The 22749-nt window shown below is 41.0% G+C and overlaps 2 protein-coding genes across 2 annotated transcripts in view; both read left to right on the top strand.

Annotated features, from left to right (window-relative positions):
* Positions 1-16040, top strand: part of nav3 (neuron navigator 3) — a 46774-nt gene extending 30734 nt beyond the window's left edge. Inside the window, exons 13-38 of the mRNA XM_077709570.1 lie at positions 123-246; positions 963-1263; positions 1798-2494; positions 3090-3509; positions 3754-3795; positions 4708-4865; positions 5380-5577; positions 6301-6353; positions 7608-7685; positions 8429-8512; positions 8580-8691; positions 8764-8891; positions 9188-9211; positions 10015-10181; positions 11411-11564; positions 12220-12409; positions 12579-12676; positions 12752-12847; positions 13284-13452; positions 13522-13757; positions 13844-13998; positions 14474-14545; positions 14620-14816; positions 14880-14998; positions 15061-15276; positions 15434-16040. Coding sequence (XP_077565696.1) covers positions 123-246; positions 963-1263; positions 1798-2494; positions 3090-3509; positions 3754-3795; positions 4708-4865; positions 5380-5577; positions 6301-6353; positions 7608-7685; positions 8429-8512; positions 8580-8691; positions 8764-8891; positions 9188-9211; positions 10015-10181; positions 11411-11564; positions 12220-12409; positions 12579-12676; positions 12752-12847; positions 13284-13452; positions 13522-13757; positions 13844-13998; positions 14474-14545; positions 14620-14816; positions 14880-14998; positions 15061-15276; positions 15434-15553 — 4408 coding nt within the window. The 3' untranslated portion in view covers positions 15554-16040. The remainder of the gene's footprint in view (positions 1-122; positions 247-962; positions 1264-1797; positions 2495-3089; positions 3510-3753; positions 3796-4707; positions 4866-5379; positions 5578-6300; positions 6354-7607; positions 7686-8428; positions 8513-8579; positions 8692-8763; positions 8892-9187; positions 9212-10014; positions 10182-11410; positions 11565-12219; positions 12410-12578; positions 12677-12751; positions 12848-13283; positions 13453-13521; positions 13758-13843; positions 13999-14473; positions 14546-14619; positions 14817-14879; positions 14999-15060; positions 15277-15433) is intronic.
* Positions 16041-17540: 1500 nt separating this feature from the next.
* Positions 17541-22211, top strand: hcfc2 (host cell factor C2). The gene is made up of 16 exons (XM_077709747.1): positions 17541-17809; positions 18127-18275; positions 18354-18514; positions 18749-18951; positions 19030-19114; positions 19175-19278; positions 19343-19567; positions 19628-19795; positions 20348-20412; positions 20487-20568; positions 20659-20681; positions 20753-20887; positions 20956-21156; positions 21532-21829; positions 21979-22048; positions 22134-22211. The coding sequence occupies exons 1-16, from the start codon at positions 17650-17652 to the stop codon at positions 22141-22143; spliced, it is 2139 nt and encodes a 712-aa protein (XP_077565873.1). The 5' UTR covers positions 17541-17649; the 3' UTR covers positions 22144-22211.
* Positions 22212-22749: the final 538 nt, after the last annotated feature.

The following is a 22749-nucleotide window of genomic DNA, read 5'->3' as shown; positions in this document are numbered from 1 at the left end:
TTGCATCGATTTCCTCTTTTAATGCGGTTAGTGTCCAGCATATAATCGTTTTCAGCTCCTGAAATTAGGAGTTTTTTTCAGCAGCAAGTCAAGTTAACATGTCTCTTCCTCCTTCCTCACAGTTGGGATGACAGCAGCTCAGTGAGCAGTGGATTGAGCGACACCTTGGACAACATCAGCACTGACGATTTGAACACACACGCCTATTTGTCTATCAGCTCGTCACGCAAAAACAAGGGTGCACAGGTGAGAAAGTAAAAACTGTCTTTGACCAAAAGACCGGCGACCAAAAGACCGGCGACCAAAAGGCCCGGCGACCAAAAGACCGGCGACCAAACGTCCGAGCACCGCCTACTGCCTATAGTTAGATAGCCCTCAGCACCCCCTGCAACCCTTATGAAGATAACCGGTCCAGAAAATGATATCTCCAAATTAGTAACACATTTTGTAGCAGCTGAGAGAATAACATGCCATCTCATTGCTCTCCTCAGAGGCTTTTTGTTTTGTGCTTCTCTGTTAAGTCTCCTATTGCCACTCATTGAAGAGATTCCAGTGTTGCTAGGGAGACTGCATGGCCATCTGTCAAGAAAAGGCTATTGCTGATCTGCATTATTTGTGTATGTGTGTGTGTGTGTGTGTGTGTGTGTGTGTGTGGGTTTGCACCAGCATCCCAAAGGATGAGATCTGCTCAATCCAAAGATAGCTATGACTTCGCACCTTGTTTCTTTTTGTTTGCTTTGCTTTGCTAAAAAAACTGCCTTATGTTTTTCTGTGGAGTGGATGAATAATTCACATACAGAAGTTGGTGCTTAATGCTAGATTTAGTTGGGTTTTCAAAATAAAAATGCAGTGCAGGGTCATCGAATTTGTCAATTTCCACAACCAATTACAGTAATGCATTTTCTACATTAATAAACAAAAAAAAACACTAATTTGATCTTAATGAATCTTTTCCTCTTCAGTCCCAGAAAGCAAGCAACTCCAAACATGCCGACCAGGAGGTAAGCAGTAGCTGGGTTGGAGCCGAAGACCTGAAAAAAGTAGAAGAAGCACTTGAAACCACTATGGACCCCAATGGGAGTCCCTCTCGTTGGAGGTCTACGTCGTCCTCTCAAGCACAAGGCCAGTACGAAGACGTAGGTCAGAAGGCGACATCGCTGGCGCAGATATCGCAAACAGGCTCGTTGAGAAGGGGGATGACGGCCCAGGTGGGCGTTACACCGCCTAGGACGAAAAATACTTCTGCCTCGCATAAAACTACAGGTAAATTTTCATGCTTCACAATTCACAAAATCCTTCTATACCATGGGTGGGCAAACTTTTCGGCCTGGAGGGCCACATTGACTTTAACAATTTGACAGATGGGCCGGGTCAGCATAAGATACGATACATGTAAAAAAATATGCATCCGTTAACAGTACATATGAAACATAAAGAGAAAAAAAGGACTAAGGTATTAACATACTCATCACTCATCATTAAAGTGAAAAGTATAAAGTGCAAAGTAAAGTAAATAGGAATGTATTAAGAAATATTAAAATTTTAAAAAAGATAAAGGGCTGTAAAACACAAAAAAAACATATAAGAATGGACAGAGCTACTGCCACTGGCTTCTGCATGACAGCGCCATCTTGGGGGAAAATAAACATTATTTGGACAACTTTGGTGGGCCGGATTAAAAGGCCTAGCAGTCCGGATGTGGCCCACGGGCCATAGTTTGCCCATATTTGGGCTATATGTTATGTTGGTTAAAACCTGGCTTCATTAATGATAAATATAATTTATTCAAATCAACAGGCAAGACTGATGATGCAAAGGTTTCGGAGAAAGGAAAAGTGCCATCTAAGAGTTCCTCCAGTATCCATAGTCCCCCTTCAGATTCTGGTAAAATCAGCGGTGATGAAGTCAAGAAACCCCCTTCTGGGATTGGACGTCCACCAACAACCAGCTCTTTTGGATTCAAGAAAGTTCCCGGTTCCAGTGGGACTATAATCACCTCTAGCGGCGCCATGCTCACAAGTGGCTCGGCTACCTTGGGGAAAGCCCCCAAATCATCATCATCAGCTTTCGGCAAAGGTTCGACCGTCGGTGGTGTACGTAAAACCAGCCTGGATGGCTCCCAACCTCAAGATGATGGAATTCTGATCAGTTGTGGTGGCTCAAAAGTGTCCTTTCAGTACCGCTCCTTACCCAGACCGGCTAAATCCTCCAGTGGGGTGTTGGCGGGAGGTCGTAGCGGGTACCGCTCCAACTCGAGCAGTACCGACTCCAATGTCAGCAGCAAGTTGAACACGTCCAAATGCAGGGATGCCGGGAAGGTCGGTTCAGAACGGTCTAGTCCAGTTAATCAGACGGATAAGGAGAAGGTGACAGAACAGGATCCAGGGATGTCGACTTCGCCCAAGTCCAGCCCGACTTCCACGTCGAGCAACCAGGCGGGCCTAAGGCAGCCGGGTTCCAAGTATCCGGATATTGCCTCGCCCACCTTCCGCAGGTCAGTTCCAATATGTCACAAGAATGTTTGGAATAATTAATCTATGGTTCTTTATATTTGGGTGTTAGACAGAATAGGGTTTTAAGCAAAGCTTTTCTCCAGTCCTGTGTCTTACAAGTGTAATCCATTGAATACAGTCAGATGCTGCTTATCTCATCTCATTTCATTTTCCCGTGCTGCTTGTCTTAGTAGAATTTTTTTATTCATTCATCTTCCATATTGCACATCCTTTAACGAGTTGAGGAGGTTTTTGGAGTCTAATCCAGCTAATTTCGGGGAAAGGCGGACTACACCATAAACTGGTCGCAAATGAGCCCCCATTTCAGTAACTTTATCGGATGGTTTTCTAGTCAGAAAAGGTTTGAGCACCCCTGATGTAGAGTGTCTTTTTCATAGTTTATCAGTAGTACTGTCAAATTTTATTGAACAATATCCTGACCTATGTATCGACCCATAGAAAACCCATTCGGGTGACCCTTGGTCCGCAAATGTCAGCCCAATCCCGGCCCAAGGCTCTACAATTTCATATGCTTTTATGCATATTCTTCCCATCAACCTTTTCTAAATGACTGCCCCCACCTATCTATACCCTCAGATTGTTTGGCACCAAAGCCAGCACCAAGGCCAGCTCCCCAGGCACTCCTGATTCTGGCAAGTGTCCCTCAATCCTGGGCAGCCCTCACGGTACTCTGGCGAGACAAGCCAGCCTGAACTCACCCTCCTCTGGCACAGGGAGTCTGGTTAGCGCCGACGGTTTGAGCAGTCCGCTGTACGCTACAGGGCCAGATCTCCTTCGCGTCGACTCCCCGGCGTCCAGCCCGGCGTCAGGGCCGTCTTTGCCGTCCAACGCTCGGCCGTGGCCTGCATGCAGTTCGTCCGCCGGCAGCAAGGACACGTTGAGTTGCCAAAGTATGAGCAGTCTACACACCAGTTCTGAGTCCATTGATCTACCTCTGGGACATCACGGACCCAAGGTTACCAGAACCAGCAGTATCAAGTCAACCCTGTCCGAGGGGTAAGATGCTAGATAAATAGCTATGAAGGATTCTGCCTGACAATGATAATGTTTATCTGCCAATCCACTCTTTTGGATATTTTTAACTAAGGGTCTTTTAAAACAAGCCGGACAGTTGTTATCATTTTCATTCATAGTGCCCTTTAAATCATTATAACGATTTTCTCATTGACTATTTTTGTGTGAGTACTTTGTGAAGGGTTTTCCTTCCATCTAACATCCTCATCCTTTATGTCTTTAACAGCATGCCTCTTGACAGAAACACACTACCCAAAAAGAGGCTGAGGTATAGGAATTTGGCAGTCAAATTTGAATTGAAAATGACTGCACGAAGCTGCACGGACGCACTTATACGCTTTCCTAATGCATGACACTTTTATGTGACAGGCGTACTAGACTAAGACCCTTAACTCATTGTACCGTTATGTACGTTTGCCATGTTATTTTGCATACTAAATAATGCTGCGGATATGAGCGTGGAATGTAAAGAAATTGCACTAATTTGAATGACCCTTGGGTAGAAATAGTGGAGCGAGGTCACATGTGGCAAACATAGTAATGAGTACTTTAGAAGGAGAAAACTGGACCAGTGCAAACTCAATTATTGTCTCCCAAGGTACCTGGACGTTTTGTCAAACGAACACTTGGTCCCCGGACGTTTCGTCGAATGGACGCTTGGTCGACGGACGCTTGGTCGACGGACGCTTGGTCGACGGACGCTTGGTCGACGGACAGTTCTCTCTCTCTCTCTCTCATTATAATAATTTTGAGAGCGAGAGATTACCCGGTTGATCGCCTTCAACAGTAAACTCTCTCTCTCTCTCTCTCTAATGACAATAATTTTGAGAGCGAAAGATTACCTGGTTAATCGCTTTCAACAGTAAACTCTCTCTCTCTCCCTCTCTCTTATGATTATAATTTTGAGAGTGAGCGAATCCGGCGACCAAACGTCCGTTCGACCAAACGTCTGTCGAACAAACGTCCAGTCATGGTCCCCCAGGGATTAAATTAGGTTTATGTGTGATAATGTAGCCTTTTGCTGCTCTGGAGAAACAACCATATTTCTGGAAGTGTATGCTGATATATGCATGTTAATACCTGTGAATGCCTTTTGCACTTAGCCCTATCGATCACACCCTGGAATCCATTTTAAAAAACGAGAGCCAGCTAAACTATGTGTCCTGTATTTGGGTTTCAGGTACCCACCCTCGTCCAGGCAGACTTCCCACGAAGAGGGGCTGGAGTGGCTCAGGTCCCACTCGACGGGGGGTCTTCAAGACTCGGGCAGTCAGTCACCCATGTCACCCCCTGGGGCTTCTTGTAATACCACTGGAAAATACCACTATTCCCATTTGTGTAAGTCAGTGCTGATTGTAATCCGATGTTGAATGTGTGTTGGCAACAGGAACATGTACTGTATTTTTTAGACTATAAGTCGCACTAGCCCAAAAAAAGGATGATGAAATTGTGAAAAAAATGTTCAAAAGTGGAGTATAAGATGCATTTTTGTAGGCCAGTTTTTCGAATTGATCAGAAACCGAAAACAAACATTATATGATGCAGTAATAGTAAATAAAAGAGAATAAAATAGAAAATAGGCAACTGTTAAATATGTTTTATAGCCATAGCCTAAAAATGCAACATAACAAATAGTCACTTAAGTAGAAGTTGCAGGCCCAGCCAGACTATGAAAAAAAGTGCAACTTATCAAAAATACGGCCAAACCATAAAAAAGTATTCTGTATAGTATTATTAGTAAATTTTGGCTTCGTATAAAGTACTCACTTCTGTCTACCTTTTTTTACATTTTTTCCCAAGTATTGATTAACATTAGGCTTTAATGATGTATAAAAATGTTCTTTCTTCCCAGTGAGTCCGACTCACATCGGGCATTACATCCCGCCGGGAGGGACCAGCAGCAGCATGAGCCGTTCCAACAGCATCCCCGCCCAAGATTCCTTCGAGCTGTATGGCGAGGGTCATCCACTTGGCGGCAGTGCCACTTCCCTGGAGGATCGGCCACATGCCATCAGCCGTTCGGGTTCCTTCAGGGACAGCACTGACGAAGGTTGGCACACGCCATTTTTAATTAAGGCAAAGTGTTAGGTTCATTTTTACAAGGAAACATACAAGGAGACATCTATTAATTTGTACATCAATTTGACATCATCCTCAAATTATTCTGGAAAACAGCAATTTCTCCTGCCCATTTAAGGCCACAAATCAAAACAATTACAAGGTTTATTCATTAATCCAATTGCGTAAGCAAAAACACCACCTGTAACAATCATCACGTATCAGGTATTCAATAATAACGATTAAGGTCGGAACTCAAAAACAACTCCATTGGAAATGAAACAAACAAGCCACCATTCGGCAAAACAATTCCATAATTATGCCAAAAGCGTCAAGATTTACGAAAATATGCGAGTAATCACGAAGGTTGTTGGATAGCGATCACTCTGCATCAGCAATTTCTTAAAACGTCCTTCTAGGTCTGCATTCTGGGGTAAAGGTCAGTCCTATATTCCAGTAAACAGTCTTTGATGACATGTTACGATCTCGAGCTCGTCCCAGACAAATTGAAGAAGCCCTCATACAAAAATGATTAAATGTACACATATATACATATATATATATATATATAGTATTACAGAATTAATCCAACACAAAGGTTCAGCAAAGCCGCATCAAATGTTTTAAAAACACTATTTTTATGACCAGTGAGCTCATTGGTCACTATGCTCTCTTTAAATTATACTCTGTTAGTAATAACTTTCTGTTTTCGTAGTCCACGGATCTTCATTATCGTTGGTATCCAGCACATCGTCACTTTACTCTGCAGTAAGTCATTTTAATATATTTTTTTATTTTTTTGTTCTAGTCAATTTTGTTCACAGGCTGAATTTAAGCCATGGAAGGGATTTGTTGGCATTTAAATGTCACTATAATCAAAATGGGTTTATTTTCTAACAGACTGAGGAGAAGGCACACTCAGAGGTAAGAGAGTTAGGAGTTTGTGTGTGTGTTTAGATGCTATGCTTTATTTCTTATATTGCATGTTTAATAGACGCAAGTCAACTAATTGCCTGCAATGAATGGCCAACATTAACGCCTGCTCGATTTGTGTTTTAGTTCTGTGGTCTATTTGTACTTTTTTTGTGCTTATTTGTCATTATAAGTCAGGCAAAAGTCTAATAGCTAGTTTACCATCAAATCACACATATGGCTTCCCTCATGTCTTTGATTGAATAAGACAAAAAACACCAAAACAAATCAATATATGTTGCCATATCTTGAATTTGAAGTAGTTGGACAGTTGAGCCCATTTAACAAAACAATGCAATGTGCAATCACGATGATGATTTATTTAACTCTATGTTGCATTGCTCTCTCTTCATTGTCATTATCATTAATAATTTGTGTGTCCCAATGATCATTTGAGATATGTTTTCTGGGGCCTTGTGACCCTGGTATGGTCACCCAAGGCAAACTGGTTGGGAACAACGCCCCCCAAACCGATCATTCATTTGATTTTCCTTTATATTGTTATTATTTTCCCTTTTTCCATTTTCTGTTCTTGTTTTTTCCCTTTTAATTAATATTGGATCAAAAAATAATGGAAAATACAGCTCAGTTTTTTCCATAAATTCACTTTCCTTGTCGCAAATGCTCAGTAAACTCTGCAAAATCAATTAAATGTCCTATAAAACAGTTCATATGAATTACTATTTATGATTTTTCAATAATTTAGCAATTTGCCACTGCTATTTAACCCATGACTCAATTTCTAAGCAGCTTCTTTCTAACATCTAACCATGACTACTGGTATAATGACCTTTTAATAACCTGTTAATAGCCTCTTTGATGGAGAAATGCGACATAGTGTTAATTATGACTTTTCTCTTTTTCAATCAAGGGCCAAACAGTCCAAAATTCAACGGTAATCCCCCCCCCCCCCCCTACACATTATGTATTTTGTTTCCCCACACAGACTCAGCATGTATGATGGGTTTTACATTCAAGTCATTAAAATAGGCAGTGCAGCATTTTTTTAACTTTCCACTCTGAATAATTCTCTTTGTTTTGCCGAATCAGCAAATCAGGAAGCTTCGACGGGAACTGGACGCCTCTCAAGAAAAGGTGGCGACCCTGACATCCCAACTAGCTGCCAATGTGAGTTTGTTTACTCCCTCAAATACAAATACTGCTGCAGTGAACTTTGGAAGCTGCAAAACGGAATGAGAAAATGTGTCTACTTCTGACCCAAGACAGGCAAATAGGGCAATGTTCCCTCTAATTTTTCATTGGTCTGGACAGAAAGACAACCTTCCTGAGCGCATTAAGTGTCAGTGTGAGTGACATCATCATTGCTCGCTATGGGCACACAAGTATTACACCTGCCATAAGCAAATTCCCTCTAATTTTTCATGTAAAACATACTGTAAAACACAAAAAAAACATAAGATTGGACAGAGCTACTACCACTGGGTGCCGCGTAAACGGCGCCATCATGGGGAAAGGGGTAAAAAACAAAAGGTTTGGATTTTATTTACTGCGCCCCATATGATTGCTGCTGCGCAGAGAAGACGAGCGTAGTGCGCAATTGCACATATGCGCAGTTTAGAGGGAACATTGATTAGAAAGTGTGGTCAAATTGAGCAGGAAAATGGGGGAAAAGTTGTCTTGGACCCCCCAAAAAAAAACAATGGAAGCACAAACCTGTCAAAGAGAGCAGATGGCGCCATACTTTCGAGGTGTCGTCCTCTGTTGCTTTGTGAAGTCGGCCTTTCTCTGATATTGAGTCTCTTAGCTGTCTAACTATGCAATTTTGTTTGGTTTTAGAAGATAAAACTTGCAGGAGTTGCAATCTTCAATGCACTTTGTGTGTTTTTCAATGGATTTTTTTGCATTTGAAGTCTCACCTGGTGGCTGCTTTTGAGAAGAGCTTGAGCACCATGACATGTCGCCTTCAGAGTCTCACCATGACAGCTGAACAGAAGGTAGGCGGGTATTACTTTTAACAGAAAAGCAAAATCTACACAGACTGCTTATGGTACTTTCTCATAGGAAACTGAGCTAGTAGAGTTGAGGGAGACCATTGAGTCGCTGAAGACACAAAACACTGACGCGCAGACGGCCATACAGGTGGCGCTCAATGGACCGGATCACTTCCATAAGGGTAATCGTAATCAATCCAAATACCGTCACAGACAATATAACCATGTATTTGTTTGTTTTGTTTGTTAACCAGACTTGCGTATCAGACGGCAAAACTCATCGGAAAGTATGTCAAGCATCAACAGTACGGCGAGCCACTCCAGCATGGGCAGCATGGGCAACAACGCCGAAGACAAGAACAAGAAAAAGAAAAAGAACTGGGTGAGTAGTAACTACACACTCTCAAGATTTGGGTTGCTAGGTTACAATGTCATCATCAACTCCAGGTCAATTACCTCACCATACTTTTGAGGATCACTTGGGATTTTGTCTTAAAGTGACCATCAGGCTGCAAAAAATTCAAACGCATCCCATTGAGTCTTGATAAGTGCTTGTTTTGGGATATGTCATATTTCATTTTTTCCTGTATATGTGCCTTGACAAAAATGTAGTAGATGTCACCTGTCCTTGTGTCTGTTTGTGTGTGATTAACACTGGGTGTGTTCTGGGTCTTTCAGGTGGCTGATTCTATCCCAGCTCAGGTTAGTTTTATCTTTGAAAGCGTGCAGTGACACCCCACCCTCAGCCTAACCATTAAATCAGTGGTTCTTAATAATAATAATAATAATTATCAGACATAGGCTTTGTCGTCATCACCAGTGGCAGTAGCTATGTCCACTCTTATTTGTTTTTCGTGTTTTACAGCCCCTCTATCTTTTTTTAAATGACATTTTAATATTTTTTAATACATTCCTTTGGACTTTACTTTGTAGTACCCTATACTTTTTACTTTAATGATGAGTGATGAGTAAGTTCATACTTTAGTCTGTTTTTCTGTTCATGTTTCATATGTACTGTTAACGGATGCACTTTTTTATTTGTATCGTATCTTGTGCTGACCCGGCCCATCTGTCAAATTTTTTAAAGTCAATGTAGCCCCCCGGCCCAAAAAAGTTTGCCCACCCCTGTTATAGACTAATGTACGGTGAATGCACATATGAAACTCGTAGGTTTCAGTATCTCCAACCAAAGTTAAGAACTACTGCATTAAATCTACTCTTCAGTTCCTTCTTTTTGTCCTCCAGAGCTACCTTATATCTATCTTTTCTGGAAACATCAGCATGGATACAGCCTTCCCATTATTGCCTGTTGTTATTTCAAAAGAAAGAAAGCTCACCTCTCTCACCCCCCATTTCATTCTCTACTTACAGCTTTGATATTTACCTTTCTTTTCCCTCCACCAGCTTGGAAAAACAGCACGGCGTGCCTTCCCGAGTTCCGCTCAAATTTCTCACTATTGAATCCAACATACTAACCCTTCCATCTTGTTTTTGCTGTCACGCAGCTCCGCAGCTCCTTCAAGCACGCGTTCAGCAAGAAGAAAACCAAGTCGCATTCAGCCCACGATGAGATGGAGGAGACCAACGACTTTCTACCATCATCGCCAAAGCTGCAGCATTACAACCGGCAAAACAGCGTCGCTACTTTGTGTTCGTCACCTTCCGCCACAGAGTGAGTCGGTAAAGCATGCCATCTTCCTCTAGGACAGTGGTCCTCAATATCTTTCTCACCGCGGACGTGGACAAAATCTGGAAACTCGGCATACCCACAGTGCGCTGCCAGCCTTATTTGTCGGTGCTCGGACGTTTGGTCGCCGGTCTTTTGGTCCCTTTTGATCGCCGGTCAAATGGTGACAGAGAGTTAACTGTTGAAACCAGCTCTCAAAATTATATTCATCAGAGAGAGTTTAATATCTAAGAGAGAAGTTTAATATCTAAGAAAGAGAGTTTAATATCGAAGAGAGAGAGTTTAATATCTAAGTACTGTTTAATATCCAAGTACTGTTTAATATCTAAGCACTGTTTAATATCTAAGTACTGTTTAATATCTCAGTACTGTTTAATATCTAAGTACTGTTTAATATCTAAGTGCTGTTTAATATCTAAGTACTGTTTAATATCTAAGCACTGTTTAATATCTAAGTACTGTTTAATTTCTAAGTACATTTGACTGGCGACCAAAAGACCAGCGACCAAAAAAACTGCGACCAAAAAAACTGCGTCCAAACGTCCGGTCATGTATTTAATGAACTTCAAATTTTTACTTCAAAAGTTTCTTTTACTTTCAGTTATTCTTCTTTAAATGCTCACTCTTCTTTTATTTGTCTTGCATCATGACTTTTTCACTTTTCTTTCACATTCCTGCTTTGGGTAGCAAGTGCCTGTGTGATAGTCTGTCCTCATCCATTTGGACGTCAAAGAAAAACCTAAATGGTCATGTGGTCTACAAACACCGGTATCGGTAATGGCGTGTGCGTGTGTGATGGGTTTAAGCATGCCAGTACACCACATTTGCTTTTATTGGATGATCTTGAAGTGTGTTTGAGATTATAAACAACAAAAGTATCGGAAATATCGAATTTGTTGCTACACATTTGGAGTCCTTTTGAATTCTCAAATTACTTATTTGAAGCTCCCATCAAGTTCGATTCATTGTTATGATTTGTAATACTCCTTAGTTTTAGATTATTAGTACTTTATTTTACTATTATACTACTATTTATGATAATAATATAACACCAGGTGAGTCTTTTGGGCGTCTTTTTGTATGATTTCGGACTACTTGACTTGAGCTAATAAGCTCATTAGTATGCATGGCGTTGATCAATCTTGAATACGTTTTTATACTGACTCTGTACGGGTGTTGTATCTGTTGTAACCCTTCCAAAAATGATACCCTAGGCTGTGCGAGTGCACCGAGGCCGAAGCCGAAACCATCTTGCTGCTAAAAAACGAACTGAGGGAGAAGGAGCTCAAGCTAACCGACATCCGATTGGAGGCGTTGAGTTCTGCCCATCACTTGGACCAGATCCGGGAATCCATGAATCGCATGCAGGTGAGGATTTGGGCATTGAGTCACTGCAATTTTGGTGTCATTATAGTGGGACTTCAATGTGACTTTAGTATCTCTTCAGATGTGGTTTTTGTGAACTTGACTCCTCATAGTAACTTATGCTTTACCATTGACAGCACTAGACATCCAATCAATTTGGATTGGCAACAAGGGGTGGGCAAACTTTTTGGCCGAGGGCCACATTGACTTTAAAAATTTGACAGATGGGCCGGGTCAGCACAAGATATGATACAGATAAAAAAGTGCATCCGTTAACAGTACATATGAAATATAAACAGAAAAAAGGGACTAAAGTATTAACATACTCATCACTCATCATTAAAGTAAAAAGTATAAAGTACAAAGTCAAGTAAAAAGGAATGTATTAAGAAATATTAAAATGTCATTTAAAAAAGATAGAGGGGCTGTAAAACACGAAAAACTAATAAGAGTGGACAGAGCTACTGCCACTGGCTTCTGCGTCACAGCGCCATTTTGGGGAAAAAAAAAATATATTTGGACAACGTTGGCGGGCCGGATTAAAAAGCCTAACAGGCCGGATGTGGCCCGCGGGCCGTAGTTTGCCCATATGTGATCTATACTCAATGGCGGTCAATAATTTGTGAAATGATAGTAAAACTCTGTGTCTGGTGAGCAGAACGAGATCGAGACGCTAAAAGCAGAGAACGACCGTCTCAAGTCCAGCGGCGGCACCACACCGATGCCGGCAACGCATCCCAAAACCACACGGCCACCCTCGGAGACCTCCAGCACGTCTTCGTCGTCGTCTCGCCAATCGCTGGGCTTGTCCCTCAATAACCTCAACATCACTGACACCATCATGTCAGGTTAGTTTTGCGTCAGTGTTCTTCTTTGGCGGTGATGCTCTTTGGCAGCTTGACATTTGATGTCGAGGGTGTGAGAACACCAAAAAATAATAATAATAAAGAACAATAAAGACTCCAATGGCTTAAGAGTGAATAAAAGCATGTCAAATGAATGTTTTTGGCTTTTTAGATATTCTACTCGACGACAGCTATGGTGGTAACCTCCGCAAAGAAGGTCGTAGTGTGAGGATACTGGTCAGCATCAGCAGTGGGCGGAGCAACACCAAGGTCAATAATGCCTCTCATGAGCTTCTACTTTAATAATGTATCAGATATTTTAAAGTTTGAATGATTTGTCAACAGGGAACGCCAATCCAGGAGTATCTGATTGGCTCCATTGGTGTCAGCGGGAAAACCAAGTGGGATGTCTTAGACGGGGTCATCAGACGGCTTTTCAAGGTAAACTGGAATCATTTTGATAGGTTCATTAATAATTATACTTTGATATCATTATTAAACACTGCAGGTAGACATCTGATTCAATTATTGACATTTAATTAAATAGGTAATAACGTATTTTTGGAGTTTTGCGCATACTGTCTTGAATTAGGATGAAAACTTGAAGGAATAACGATTGCCTTGTCGACCAAACTCAGATAAAATTTCTTATGACAACAATGTTTCTATACTTACAAAAACAGATACAAAATGAACAAGCAATTGCCAAGCGAGTTTGTCATTTTATCTCAATGTTATCTTACAAAATGAAGTATATTACTTGACCATAAGAAATAAATTCAATCCAACTGCACACAGAGACTTTATACTGTTAGAATAGTGTAAAAATGCATTTGTAATTCCACACATAAACCTCTTAAAAACCCATTTTTTGCAGGAATATGTATTCCGTGTAGATCCAGTGACCAGTCTTGGCCTGAGCTCGGATAGTATCATCTGCTACAGGATAGGCGATGTGGTCCGTGCACCTTCCTCCCAAGTGCCTGAGTTACTTCCTTGCGGCTACCTGGTGGGCGAAAGCAATGTCATCAAGGTTCACCTCAAAGGTATTCACCGCCAAGTTCCTCTTTTGCGTGGATCTCTGAGATATTCACACTTCATCTTCCTCTTGGCAGGCGTAAAGGACGGCAGCATCGACAACTTAGTGTTTGATACGCTCATCCCCAAAGTCATCATCCAGCGGTATCTCAACTTATTGATGGAGCACCGCCGCATCATCTTATCGGGACCCAGCGGTACCGGCAAGTCCTTCCTGGCCACCAAGCTAGCCGAATTCATCATTTCTCAGACAGGGCAGGAAGTGAGTGAGCATAATGTAGCCAGCTTCAATGTGGATCAGAACTCCAGCAAGGTGGGTGCACTAAAATGGACGTCTGATAGGTTTTATGTTCATTTCGTTGGGAAAGGTGGAATGGAGAGAGTTTTTTTCTCTTCCAGGATCTCCGTCAGTACTTGTCCAACTTAGCGGAACGTTGTAACTCCGAAGGCACGGATACAAAGTTTCCTACTGTGGTTATTCTGGACAATCTTCATCACATTACTTCACTCAGTGACATATTCAACGGATTCCTCAACTGCAAGTACCACAAATGGTACGTAGGGTGATTTTGTATTTATTATTTTTTTGAAACATGTCGCAAATGGGTTGATTTTTGTTAAGTTCATTTTTAGATATCTTTAATATAATAATATAAAACAATACATCAGACATATCCGGTTGACTTGCCCATTTAAGGCCTGGCCAGACGTTTGGTCGCCGGGATGTTTGGTCGCCGGGATGTTGGTAGCCGGAACGTTTGGTAGCCGGGACGTTTGGTCGCCCGGATGTTTGGTCGCCCGGACGTTTGGTCGCCCGTACGTTTGGTCCCCAGCCCGAGTACCATTTAAGGCATCAAATCAAAACAATTACAAGGTTATCGATTCGATCATTAATAACAATTAAGGTCAGAACTAAAAAAAATCCATTGGAAATTAAACAAACAAGCCTCCATTCGGCTAAACAATTTCATATCAGGCGAACCGTGCGGCACAATTTAAAAACTATTTCCCCTATCTTGTCTACTTTAGCCCCTACGTCATCGGCACCATGAACCAGGGAGTCTCCTCTTCCCCCAACCTCGAGCTACATCACAACTTCAGGTTTGTGGACCATCTTTATAACTATCTGACACATTTTGACAGTTTTGCATCACCAACATTTATGACTGTCATAGATGGGTGTTATGCACAAACCACACAGAGCCCATAAAGGGCTTCCTGGGTCGATTCCTGCGGAGGAAACTCATCGAGACGGAAATCCATAAGAATGTACGCAGCAACGACCTCATTAAGATCATCGACTGGATTCCCAAGACATGGCAACACCTGAATGGCTTTCTGGAAGCCCACAGTTCTTCTGACGTCACCATAGGTCAGACACACTAACGAAAACTTTTATTAAAGGTGACTGGAATATGAACTCTACTTTAATTAGGTCCCCGACTCTTCTTGTCCTGTCCAATGGATGTGGAGGGATCGCGGGTGTGGTTTACCGACCTGTGGAATTACTCTCTGGTGCCCTACTTGTTGGAAGCTGTACGTGAAGGACTTCAGGTAAACGGAGGTAGCATGTTCTTCTGTAATCTGGTTGGATTGATGGCGCCATGTTTTTGCAGCTTTACGGCAAAAGGGCAGCGTGGGAAGACCCGGCGAAATGGGTGAGCGATACTTACCCGTGGCAGGCTGCAGTTGTCGCTCCGGCACAACAACAAGATGGTCAGTCGTTGCTCCAGTTGAGACCAGAGGACGTGGGCTATGATGGTCATAGCTCCTCCAAGGAAGGGGCTTTGTCCAAGCAGGTTTCCCAGAGTGATACTGAGGGAGATCCACTGGTAGGAGACACTTTGTTACACTAAAAAATGAATTCAAGTGGTAGATGTTTCTATTTGCGGGTTTAGAAGCATATATGGCTTTTGGATTTTTGTGACTTTGGAAAATTATGAGCATTTGAGTTGGATTGGAGTTTATTGAATTTTGCTCTTTTGCCAGATGAATATGCTGCTGAGACTGCAGGAAGCCGCTAATTACTCCAGTGCGCAAAGCTGCGACAGCGACAGTGCCAGTCACCATGACGACCAGCTGGACTCATCGCTGGAGTCGGCGCTATGACACGCTTTGACACATCCCATAGTGCAAATACATGGCAAGTTGTAGGAAATCCTTCTGGTATCCTAAGTTAAAATGCAAGGTCAGTTGAAGTCGTTCTTGTTCATTTTTTTTTTCCAGAATACAACTTCTTCTCATTTAGTGTACAAACTGGAATAATTAGGAACCCAAAAGGTTGCAAATATTTACAATTTGAGCCACCAGGAGATGGGCAGGTACTATTGTTGTGGTATTTCTTTGTTTACAAAGCTGCTTCTCCACAATATGTCAAAAACCAATCGGTCACACTGAGGGTTTTTATCAAGAAAATGGATAAGTGCCAATTTTTCGCCTCATTTGTGTCACTGCCATATACTAAAAACGCCTAAAAAAACTGCTCTTAAAATAGGTTTCAAGAAATAAGATGCAAGTCACTTGTTAAAGTGATGTCTGAACATCTTTAACAAGGGAACAATGATTTTGGTGCTTTGTCGTTGCCTTAATCGTGCAAAAAGGTAATTTATATATATATATATATATATATATATATATATATATATATATATATATATATATATATATATATATATATATATATATATATATATATATATATATATATATATATATATATATATATATATATATATATATATATATAGCGGACTATAAATTATATAGTATAAATATCTATATACAGATATATCCTCATTAGGGTCACGGGGGTGCTGGAGCCTATCCCAGCGGACTATATATTATATATTATATAGTATATATATATTATTTAGTATATGTCTATATATATTTATATATAGATATATACAGATATATCTATATATACATATATATAGTCTGCTGGGATAGGCTCCAGCACCCCCGTGACCCTAATGAAGATGAAGCAGTTCAGAATATGAGATCAAAATATATATAGATAAGTATAACGGCGGGAGATTATTTTTTTTTTTGTTCCTCACCCAGTTGAGCTGGGCTCACTTGAACTGAGAGTACCACAACCATGTTTTTTTTCTTAGCATGATTTTGAGCTTCTTAACAGGCACGGGAAGAAATATACCTTTATAATATGTAAGTAACCACACGTAGTGGACGGAAGCCATTTTCGATTGTCCTTTCTTTCAAAACGTGTGAATTGATTTTGCACTTTTGGGCGGGTTGTAAATACTTCAGTCTTCTTCCTCAGAGAAATAAAGGTTCATGTTACACTAAAATACTCCGAAAATAAGTACATTATTGTCAAAAGATGCAAAAATTCAAACAGGTGTGCACACGATGTATTCATAGAAAAGTTTTCTCACTAAAAAAAATAACACCAAGCTCCAAATTTATCATGAAATTATAGCAAGCCTGAGGGGGTGCCGGTGCTCATCCCACACCATATTGTATAAAAATAAAAAATGCATGCACACACACACACAACAGGTGCTACTGTTCAGCCAACACCCATTTGAGATAATAACCTCAGGACAATTCCGCTGTTTACATACAATCTGGTGTTATTTCTCAATGGAATCCCATATAGCATGTATTCTGGATTTTGGGGGAAGAACATTTGTTTCCCATTTTGTGTTGAATTTTTTTATATTTTGTACATTTGTATGTAACATATCATGTAAATAGACAGAGACAGTGATTTAACTCATCTGGGGGTTTTTATAGTGTTTGTAAAAGCTCTAATAATAAATGGTATTTGGTGTCACATGAAAAACTTGTGTTTGTGCATTTCAAAAATACAAAAGTTGTATTTAATGTATTGGATTGTGACAGTTTTGATAACAAAATGAATTAATGCAGATGAAATATGGTTAATGCATGCTGTCTTACAACATTAGGTTCCTGGGTTCAAATCCAGGTCAGTCCACCTGTGTGGAGTTTGAATGAATGGATGATTATAAAGGATTGAAGATGGCTAAATTAGTCAATCTTAAAGCAGATTTGAGTAGCAGTCACATTGGAGCACAAGCTGCTGAGACCAAAAACTGCTATTACAGGCAAGCTCCACGAGAGGGCGTCTGTGTACTGTCCAAACATGACGTCTCTTCCGTCATTTCCGTTCTCTTCATTGTTTTGAATTGCCAACAGCGCCAAAGTTCTGCTCTCTTAAAATGACCACCGAAGAACCACAATGGCGAAAAGTCCATTCGGTTACTGGCGTAATACCACGATCTAGACATGGACACCGGGCGGTAGCCATACGAGAGCTGGTTGTGGTGTTTGGTGGTGGAAACGAAGGGATTGCAGAGGACCTCCATGTCTACAACACTGGTAGGCTAATGTTAGCCTGTGGCTAATGTTTATTATTTGCATTAATCCATGCAAAGCATTATTACAAATGCCTAGTTAACAGAACAAACATTCCTTTTGACATGTGTGTTGGTGGTCATGAACCCAAAAGTGGAAAGGTAGTAGTAGTTAGTAAACAAGGCAACCGCTGGATGTAACGTAGTACAAAAATAATACTTTTCAACAGTATTTTACCGACCATATTTTTGTCTATTAAGCCCCATGTCATTTCAAAATTTGCCGTAATGTCATCAATTGTATTTAATGTCACTGCCGTTGGTGTCTTTCTTTTGTTCTAGTGTCAAAACAGTGGTTTTTGCCCGCGGTGAGAGGCGACATTCCTCCTGGCTGCGCCGCCCATGGTTTAGTTTGTGAGGGTACTCGTATCCTAGTCTTTGGTGGCATGGTGGAGTATGGCAAATACTCCAATAACCTCTATGAACTTCAGGTAAGTCTATTGTAATGCACCTGTTTCGATGATGTACTGACTTAGATGTTGTATTGACTTAGATGTTATATTGACTAGGCTAGCCGCTGGCTTTGGAAGAAGCTGAAGCCCAGAGCGCCCAGAAATGGCTTACCTCCTTGCCCACGCATCGGGCATAGTTTTACCATTGTGGGTAATAGATGCTACATGTTTGGAGGACTGGCCAACATCAGCGAGGACCCCAATGGCAATGTTCCACGGTATGTCCCATCACATTTTATAAAGATTAATGGAAAATTCAGTTTTTTTTCTGAGTTTTTGTTGTTGTTAGATCCTTCAATAATTATACTTGAATATAATTATAAAACAATACAGGGGGACATCTGATTAATTATATATATTTAATGAATTTGGCATCTCTGATGATTATCTTGCAAGTTTGATTAATCCAATTGTGTATTGTTTTTTTTTTTCTTTCCAAAACTGGATGGCAGGTACTTGAACGACCTGTACGAGTTGGAGCTGCAGTGTGCATCAGGGGCAAAGGGCTGGAACATCCCCGAAACGAGAGGCGGCGGTCCTACAGCTCGGGAGTCACACAGCGCTGTCGCCTACACTTCTCACGGCACACAAAAACTCATCATCTTTGGAGGAATGCAAGGCTGCCGATTAGATGACCTATGGCAACTTGACCTCAGTAAAATTACATTATGTCGGACAAATATAATTCGTTTTGCGGTCATTGCATGAGTGCCTGTCCTTTTCTTTTCCTCAGAGACAATGACTTGGTCCATGCCTGAAACCAGAGGTTCCACACCTCTACCCAGAAGCCTCCATTCTGCCAGCGTAATTGGAAACAAGTAAGAAATTTGTCTAAATCTTGCTCTAACTTCAGATTTATTGCTTTATTTTGTTTGCAGGATGTTTGTTTTTGGTGGCTGGATTCCAATTCCAGAATCGGAGAAGCATAACGCCGCCGGTATTAAATGGATCTGTACCAACTCGTTAAGTGTCATCAATTTAGGTCAGTACATTTTCAGCTAGAATGTATTCACATTGCAAACAATGACGTGAAAGTTCTCTACTAGATACTATGACCTGGCAGAATCTGGGCCCGGAGTACGAAGATGTCGCCGCACAACTGCGGCGCCATAACACGCAAAGTGACGATCACAACTGCCGCAGGCCCAAAGCCAGAGCCGGTCACTCCGCCGCTGTTGTTGGATCGAGGCTTTACATCTGGAGCGGGCGAGACAGTTACCATACAAATTTCTACCAAGTGTGCTGCAAGGATCTTTGGTACCTGGAGACAGGTGGGTCGCAGACCAATCACATTTTCATGGCCAAATGTCATTTTTGAATGTGTGTTTCAGACCGACCAGCATCGGCAGAAGCGGTGGTACTCATGAAGTCCACCGTTACCATGCTTCACGTGGCATGGCGTCCTCTGTCTGGAGCCGACTACTACATCCTCCAGATTCAACCTGTGGAGAGCCAAGACATTGCTCCTACCTTAACACACCTGGAGGGGAAAGATAAAGGTGCAAAGGAACAACTTTTGGCCTACTGAGTTGGTTTGGTCGCCAGTCTTTTGGTCACTTTTGGTCGCCGGTCTTTTGGTCCCCCGGTCAAATGGTGACAGAGAGTTTACTGTTGAAACCAGCTCTCAAAATTATATTCATGAGAGTTTAATATCTTAAGTACTGTTAAAAACAGTAGATATTTAGATATTATACTCTCACATGAATATAATTTTGAGAGCTGGTTTCAACAATACTTAGCTATTAAACAGTACTTAAATATTAAACAGTACTTGGATATTAAACAGTACTTAGATATTAAACAGTACTTAGATATTAAACAGTACTTAGATATTAAACAGTACTTGGATATTAAACAGTACTTGGATATTAAACAGTACTTAGATATTAAACTTCTCTCTTAGATATTCAACTCTCTCTCATGAATATAATTTTGAGAGCTGTTTTCAACAGTAAACTGTCACCATTTGACCGGCGACCAAAAGACGGGAGACCAAACGTCCGGTCACGACTGATTCATATCAATATACTGTATGTACCAAAATATCTTAGATTGTCAGTCCTTTGACCGAGAAACTGAATGCAACATTGAAGAAAAGGGGAATGTATCAACACAGGTATGTTATCGTTTTCTGCAAGAAAGGCAACACTGTTTCATTATGTGATTTGTTATACGTGTTATTTTTCAAAGCAGCATGAAAGTCTTACAAAAACATCCAATGGCTCCCAAGAAAGAACACCCAAATCATCAGAATCAGCTCAGCAGCAATATGGTAAATCAGATGTTCATACTTAATATTGAACAGCCAAAACTGAGAATTCCTTACTTGTTTCTTTTCTCTATATTTGGAACCACAACATAGCTGAGAAGACGACGACAAATCGGGTAAACTATTCCTAAATTATCTCTCATTTTGCACGAGACTCATTATAACTGAACTTCTTCGACTTATGCAGAGTCCAGAGGAAAATGCGTGGTTTGACGTCGGTGTGTTCCGAACTGTTTTTTCGGAAGTCCATCACTATTATCTGCCTGCCGACAACCACCAAACAATGACAACCCTCAGCAGCCAGCCTCCCGTTACCAAAGAGGTCCCAATACTCACAATATTATCCTCTCTTTGTAAAAAAAAACACATTGACAAAATCAATCTTTTCAGTCTTATCATTGGAATAGGAAGCTTCCCTCTCTCCATGACTACCAAGACCTAGAGAAGAAAGAGCTGGATCCGGGTCAGAGTTACCGCTTCAGGGTGGCTGGCGTCAACTGCTTTGGGCGTGGAGACTTCAGCCAGATCAGTGAGTTCAAGACGTGCCAACCAGGATTCCCCGGAGCCCCCTCTGCAGTCAAGATAACCAAGGTACGACCCTGAAAAGCGTGACTGGACGTTTGGTCGCCGGACGTTTGGCTTCCCGGTCTTTTGGTCGCCGGTCAAATGTACTTAGATATTAAACAGTACTTAGATATTAAACAGTACTTAGATATTAAACAGTACTTGGATATTAAACAGTACTTGGATATTAAACAGTACTTGGATATTAAACAGTACTTGGATATTAAACTGTACTTGGATATTAAACAGTACTTGGATATTAAACAGTACTTAGATATTAAACAGTACTTAGATAGTAAACTCTCTGTGACCATTTGACCGGCGACCAAACGTCCGAGCACCCTGAAAAGCAGTAACAAAGTGACAACCAAAGGAAATGTCATTCCCTCTCCTTCAATCTAGGCCAACGATTTAGTCCACATCACGTGGGAAGCTCCTCCATCTCCGTCCGGTCGGATTCTGGAATATTCCATGTACATGGCTGTGAAGAAAAGCCGCTCATCTACCTCGGAAGGTCCGGGCCAGCTAACATTCATCCGAATTTACCGCGGCGTCAAGACCTTCTGTGCGGTCAGCTCCAATCACATGATCAATGCACACTTGGACTGCTCCGCCTCCAACCGACCGGCGCTGGTATTCCGCATCGCTGCTAAAAATGAGCAAGGCTACGGACCAGCAACACAGATTCGCTGGATTCAAGGTGACTAATGTCGGCAAGTTTCTTATGACAACAATGTTTCTATACTTACAAAAACTGATACAATATGAACAAGCAATTGCTAAGTGAGTTTGTCATTTTATCCTAATGTTATCTTACAGTTTATCATAATGTTGTTGTTGTTTTTTCAGATGCTTTTAAACTGCGAGCCGGATCCAGGACGGACAGGGACAGCGTGGATAACAATGACGCTGCTGACATGTGAATAAACAAAACTCACTTTCTTCTCTAAGTTATTTTGTTGTAATTGTTGCTGTTTTCTGAAATATTTTTCCTTTTTTTGCAGCTCAAGTTAAAACCAACCAACTGATAAGACTGCACTTTGCCAATCAATCAACACCAGCGCATTTTATGTACAATATTTAAATGTTTTAATAAGTTATCTATTTAACTATAATGTACATATGTTCTTTCTTTAATAAGAAACCACTGGGTTTCATGTTTTTTTGTTTTAATATGACATTCTCTAATCAGGTTTTATTCATTGAAACATTACCTGTGATATGTTTTTAAGTGTTTTTCAGAATCAAGATATGAATGTGTGTGTATGGTTGTGAGTTGTACCCACTATTGGCTGGGATCTGCTCCAGCACCCCCCACAACCCATGTGGGGTTCAGGGACTTGGGAAGTGTAAAAAGTACTACTGGGGCTTGTATGCATAGATGATTGTTTTCACACATTTTAATAATAATGACAATGTGTCACAACCCTTATTAGGATAAACTATGTAAATGGATGGATAATGTCAATATGATTACTGTTATTTTTTTTTAATTATGGTATTTTAATTATTATTAGAGACACACTGTATATAGTTGTAAGACCATGTTTTTTTTTTCCATCAAACCATCTGGTTTTACAATTTTGGGCATAAAGGTCATTTGAGCAATAGCACAATGTT

Source organism: Stigmatopora nigra, chromosome 23 (genome assembly GCF_051989575.1).
Source record: "Stigmatopora nigra isolate UIUO_SnigA chromosome 23, RoL_Snig_1.1, whole genome shotgun sequence".
In the NCBI taxonomy this organism is placed as follows: Eukaryota; Metazoa; Chordata; class Actinopteri; order Syngnathiformes; family Syngnathidae; genus Stigmatopora; species Stigmatopora nigra.
This window is presented reverse-complemented; position numbering and strand designations above follow the sequence as displayed.

Excerpts from the sequence above, each read along its gene's own strand:
- hcfc2 (XM_077709747.1), top strand. The coding sequence starts at position 17,650 with ATGACCACCGAAGAACCACAATGGCGAAAAGTCCATTCGGTTACTGGC. Across the intron at positions 19,115-19,174 it reads GCCAGCGTAATTGGAAACAA|GATGTTTGTTTTTGGTGGCT; the intron begins GTAAGAAATTTG and ends TTTTGTTTGCAG. Across the intron at positions 19,568-19,627 it reads TCTTTGGTACCTGGAGACAG|ACCGACCAGCATCGGCAGAA; the intron begins GTGGGTCGCAGA and ends TGTGTGTTTCAG.